This window comes from Trachinotus anak, unplaced genomic scaffold (assembly GCF_046630095.1).
Source record: "Trachinotus anak isolate AG129_WGS33_773 ecotype Australia unplaced genomic scaffold, CSIRO_AGI_Tana_v1 ptg000018l, whole genome shotgun sequence".
In the NCBI taxonomy this organism is placed as follows: Eukaryota; Metazoa; Chordata; class Actinopteri; order Carangiformes; family Carangidae; genus Trachinotus; species Trachinotus anak.
The window spans coordinates 13,948,444-13,954,526 of record NW_027273869.1 but is presented as its reverse complement, the minus strand read 5'-3'; the positions used below and the strand labels follow the sequence as shown (position 1 = coordinate 13,954,526).

Genomic DNA, 6,083 nt, shown 5'->3' with positions numbered 1-6,083 from the left:
TGTATCTGTGTGTTTACATGTGTATAGGAGCTCTGTTTTAAAACTGGAGTGACAAATGGAAAGCCTGAAACGGCAAAATATACGACAGGTTCCTGTGGGAATGACAGTTCCAAGATGAAAAAATGTAGATACAGTATAAGGCCTTGTCATGCTGCCAAGTATCTGCTCTTTGCTTAGGTGAGGATAGGATTCTAGGTGCATTAGGTCTGTGAATGGTGTGGAAAGTTTCTGATATAGGTGTTAAATATTTGTAAGACGAGTGGAGCTAGGTAAGCAGGTATGAGGCTGGACTACTGTGGGCCATGGCATTCAGGGGAAATTGCCAAAACAAGCTGGTGGGGCCTGCCACCATAGTATAGCCTAAACAAATACAATGTAGATAAAAGGCTGGATCAAGCTGCTGAGTAACTGCTCTTTCCTCAGGTGAGAGTAGGGTTTAAAGGCGACTCAAAGGTCTGATGGGTCAGAGCTAGAGAATGGTGCTGCCTATCGGGGGGCCCAGAAGATTTATGACAGCACAGTGTGATACACACTGCAGGGTCTAGTGATTAGGGCTGTCAGTTTTTCAAAAACTCACTTGAACAAATTTGGATGAGCAAATTTAAATTGAATTCAAACTTAACTGAACACAATCCATATACCGTATTGACACCTTTACTGATTTTCAGTTAGTGTCGTTTATTGATAAGACAATCAGGCAGCAATAGTTTCAAAGCCCTCTGCTGGGCCACAGGGTAAACTACTTAAGATGGCCTGATGTGCTGATAGACTGTGAATTTTGAATTTACAGTCTATCTTTACAGTCTTTACAGTTCAAATATTTATTTATTTTCCCCCCTTGTTTCAACGACTCTTCAAATTTAGAACAAAGTGACAGCCCTACTGGTGATAGATCGAACATTGATTAACATGAATACCAGGTTTCCATAGGAATGCTTACCAATCTTTTTGCAAATTTCACCGTTACAATAACAAGGTCCTCAAAATCATTTAAGAAAATTAAAAGAATTTAAGAATTATTACATTAAAAAATTTTTTTTTAAATGGGTTTCTATATTATATTACATTATAATTGGAATTATAAACACAGGCTTAGGTTTGTCAGCTCTAAGACAACTTAAAATAGTTTTTTTTACAGTCATAAATCAATACATGTGATCATGACAGAAATATTATAGTTGGGCAAAAAGATCGAAATCTTCCTTTCAATCCAAGCTCCTAAATAAATACGAGAGAAATGTGTGTTTATTCAGACCTTCACTTAAAGTTGATATCACTGACAGTTTTAGGCATGGGTCTGTTTCTAATTCTGATAAATACTATCTTTTCAAAAATTATTATTTTATAAGATATATTGTGTACATATACAGTGCACCTGCACATTTAGTCCTCTCGAGGGCTCCATAAATGTTTTCACAAATGTCATTAAATGACACCTTCAGATATTGTTCTTTCTATGCCAAAATAATATTTCATCAAATATTGAATGATGAATAAAAGAGTTGCAAGAGCCAGACACACAATTAGGAAAAATTCCAATCTCATTTATATCTATAGTAAGATGTGTATTGTCCATATTGTATACGGAAGTCTAGATTCTGTCTTCTCATTTGTAAGTTATCAGCACTTCTTCTATTTTACATTTACATTTACAACCTTTTTTTTTTGTTTTTCCTTCCTTAATGAAGAATTTGAAAAGTAGTCCTGGTCCAGGTTTATATTGTACAGTAAATCAATGTTTCGAGTAACCCAGTTTATATTTTTATATTGCCTCAAATCAAGAAATTTGCCTTAAACAGCTTTACGGTCTTTTGTAAATTATAATTGATATGAGCAGGTTTGGTTCAATTTCATATAATACTTTACAGCCGTGTATGCGTCACAAGGCCGCTCTGCATGAGGATGTTACTATTAGTGTGTTTGTATGTGGGTCAGAGTTCAAACTTTAATGGCACATTCTTGTGCTTTGTCCAAATGGCCTCACTGCCAAAATGATGACCTCTGAAGTACAGAGTATATAGTATTACAGAGAATGATCCTCCTGAGTCATTCAGTGCTGCGGGAGTTTATTATTATTTTTTGCTATCATTATCCATTACTCACAAAAGAAATATTTTTTGTAAAAATTATTTTTTGTAGAAATTAAAAATTTCAAAAATAGTTCATTCTATTAAGAAAAATTAAATATCTTCTATCATAAAGGACATTCAAACATAATTTTTAAATGACTACCTTTCTCACAGCAAACTCTAGTTCATGTCATATCATAAATCACATTAACATTATTATTATTATTGGAAGTAGTAGTATAGAAGGACAGACTGCCATTACAAAAGCCTTAACACACATTAAAATTTTACTACTTCGATTTGTGTTTAGCATGGTATATTGTCTTTCTAATATATGTTGATGTTACAGACACAGACCATATATTTAATTTTAATTTTCTTTTTTTTTGTGTATTTAAAATGATTAATTTATCATTTTATTTAATAAAATTTTACCCTAATATTTTTACATTTTAGATTTATAAAGCATGTGAATATTATTTTAAAAATGCCTTTTAATTTGCTACTTTTCTTTCCTCTAGTGGTCAAATTTTGTCGGACAGAAAGTTGACCAGAATTTCAAATCATCTGATTTGTTTTCACAGTAACACACAAAAGTAAAAATGAAATGAAAGCAGGAAATACTGACTAAAATCTTTATTGCAATATAACAAATGACATTTCAGCTAAAATAGTCTCACATTCTGTTTCTTATAATTTTAAACTTAATGTTTCTGCAATGAACAGTACACTTCAAATCCAATACCATTAACATTGCACATTCATCAAATTCATCCCATAACTGTCCTTAAAAAGCTTGCACATAGTAGATTACACCAACATAAAAAATATATTTTAAATTGTAAAACATACTGGGAGAAACATCTGTTGCTGTATCTATTTAGGATCTATTTTTATACATATACACATTAAAATGATTCAAATATTACTCAAACAATATAAATAAATCTACAGTTCAAATGTCTTTCAAATTTGTATAAACTCTATGTTGTGCAAAAATTAAGAGTATGCAGTTCAAAAGCTACTTGCATTACATGCAAACCATTTTGGTAACCAAAAGTTACTATTAGTTAGCTATTTGTGCAATATTTGCATCATGGCAAGACTCGGCATTTGTGTGATACAAGAGTGGATTCCTCAACAGACCTTGAGTTTGTCCTTGTTGAGAAGCAACTTCTCCAGATAGCGCTGCACCTTGGTCAGAGTCAGGTGAAGGTGGGTGTCCGGGAACAAATTGTCACTGGTCTCTCCAACGGGTCCGGCCTGGATGGTACAGTCCATTGACAGAGCGAGGGAGCGCACCCTTCCCTCCAAGCTGGAGACATCAGCCTGGATCTGGCTGAGGAGATCTGTGAAGGGGCTCTGTAGTTCGTTATCCAAAAGTCCAAGGTCATGGCTGATACTAGTTAGTCCCTCAATGGAAGGACTGGTGACTTCTATCTGTGGTGATACTGGCAACTAAGGAGAAGAAGAAGAAAAACGTGATCTGTATATCAAAAAGTTGCTTAGTTTGACAGGGAATATTTAAAGCTTAATAAATGATGTATTTCTTTACACTGTTAAATTACATAATAATAAGAAGAATAATGATAATAATAATAATTTACCCTTCTCTGAAAAATGACCAGAAAACAATAGGCATACCACACTTTCCTTAAAACACACTCATCAGACAGACGGGAAAATATGCTTATTTAAGCAATGTGCATACCTTCGTCCTTAGTTTCTTAATGTGGACCAGAGTTATCTGAGCAATATTTATGATGTTGTGTATGGTATTTCTCATGGAGTCTCCCTTTCTGGGAAGACTTGCGCAAGCAGGAGCTGCCATAAGGGAGACATAGACAAGGGCCAGAAGGATGTGCATCCTAAAAAAAAAAAAGGAAATCAGTTATGAAAATGATAAAGATGCTGCTCAATAACTAACACATATATCAAAGCTTTTATTTTGCTTTTTACATATTTCTTATATAAAATATAAAATGTTAGAGCATTACTTTATAATTCTAATAATCATTATTTATTTATCCTCTTTAATACTCTGCTATACTGTAAAATATCATGTGATAGTCTTACCTGTGTTATTCGACCAGTCACTGTGCTCCTCTAACACTGAATGACAGAAAGATGACAAATGCGTCTTTGCAGGTTTCCCCCATTTAAATAGTCTGCTCTGAGTGTTGCCTTGGTCCATTCCCCTCCTCTCTCCTCCCCTAATTCAAACCTGAGCCTGACCCTTACAGGTCAACTTCTCAACATGCTCTGCTTATGCAGGAAATTCACACAAAATGCCATAAAAAGATAGATCACATCCTTCTGACTCAGACACTTGGAACTTGCACTCAACCTGTGTTCTTACTTTTGTTTTCCTGTAAAATTATATTAGTTGCTGCATGTGTGTCTGCTGATGTAAGACTGTTTTTGATGTTGTTCAGTCTTAACTTCTAAGTACTGGAAAATGTGTAGGTAGACTGTAGCTTTAGCTGGCACCATGCAGCGCAAACACACTAATACCCATGTGCACAGCTAAACAAAGAAACATAAGGTAGAGAAGGAAAGAATGGAAATACAGCATGTGTATGTAAATCTTACATAGATACATACATAGGTGAAATGCCTTGTAATATTAGATTAAAAAACTGGTATTTGCCATCTTTTAATTCAGCATAAAGGCAGTGAGTCATCATCTTCTTGCCTGGTTCCTTCTTTAACTGTCCTCTGATTTTCTTTGCATGTGTCTCTGAAAGCAATTATCTCATTTTTGAGATATGCATGGAATGAAGAACCATATAATCTTGTCTTTGCCGGAACCTAGAGCCTATGACGTTGTCTACCTGTTTTTATTATTGGTGTTAGAGGCAAAAGCAGCAGCAACGAGTTAAAAATAGAAACATCATAACGTCACACACATAGTTCATAAACTGTGGCGATTTCCGGAAGTGTTTTTCAAGTTCTTTTTGAAGGTCTGAGTATATGTGTATGAACTTACTGTATGTGAGGACAAGATTACTTTCTTTTGCTGCTCACTACAGGAATGTTTCTCTTTGTCTATCTTAAATCTGTGTTTCCCCGGCGGGAGTTCCCTTATTGTGGCCAACGACAGAATCTCCAACGACAGAAACACCAGTGACACCTTGAAAGTCAAACAGCAGTGTCACCTTTTTATCCTCAAAGTTGTTCAACCCAGGTACTTCTCACATAAAGTGGGAAATCACACTGAGCTCCCTCAGCACGTTTGCTGAAAAACCTGTTAAAGGAATGCATCACTGAATGCGGCCCCTGGCCTGAAGTCTGGATCATGCTTTTTTTATGAAGCAAAGTGTGTACCGAGACGGTGTATGAGAAAGTTGGGTTTTTTTCCTTCTTTGCCCTTGTCCTGGTGAAAATGAGGGAAACACGAAACATGAACCCCCTCAGAAAACTGGAGGTAGCAGCTTTCAGCTTCGGCTTGATTCATAAACAGACACATCGCATCGCTCCCCTCAGGAGGCTCAATCTGGCTTTGCAGCATTAGTGGCTCTGAGGCCAACAGCTGAAGGACAGCAGACTAACCAATAGCCCAGATGGAAAATCCACGGCCTTTAGGGCAAACACATTTCTTCTACTCAGATTCAGAAGGGGCCATTAACAGTATCATTAAACACGTTCTCGGCGTCACCAAAAGGCACTGGGCTGGGAGTAAAATTCTCCTCCAAATTAAAAGCATGAGAATGTCATGACGTTTTGAAAATGTAAAATATTGTAATGCATATATGAAGCTTAAATTCACCAGAAGAATAAAAGTAAATATTAGTGACAGACACTTGAAGGGATCCACCAGTCTTGTTTGACGACACACTTAGATAACAAAGATGCGTGCATGTTTTGCATGCCTCGCAGATTCCAAAACACCCTCACATGTGTGGAATCCCCCCATCTGTCCTTAAAGCTGTTCTTGTTCTCAGTTAAAGGTTTAAGTTACAACTTTTGAAGGACGTATCCTCCTCCCTCATACTGAGGAAATCCCTGCTAAGG

The 6,083-nt window shown here is 36.1% G+C and overlaps 1 protein-coding gene across 1 annotated transcript; it reads right to left on the bottom strand.

The window, feature by feature from the left end:
- Nucleotides 1-1,281: 1,281 nt before the first annotated feature.
- lepb (leptin b) lies at nucleotides 1,282-5,422 on the bottom strand. The gene is made up of 3 exons (XM_071503002.1): nucleotides 4,146-5,422; nucleotides 3,781-3,937; nucleotides 1,282-3,527 (listed from the first exon to the last, which is right to left on the bottom strand). The coding sequence occupies exons 2-3, from the start codon at nucleotides 3,934-3,936 to the stop codon at nucleotides 3,207-3,209; spliced, it is 477 nt and encodes a 158-aa protein (XP_071359103.1). The 5' UTR covers nucleotide 3,937; nucleotides 4,146-5,422; the 3' UTR covers nucleotides 1,282-3,206.
- Nucleotides 5,423-6,083: the final 661 nt, after the last annotated feature.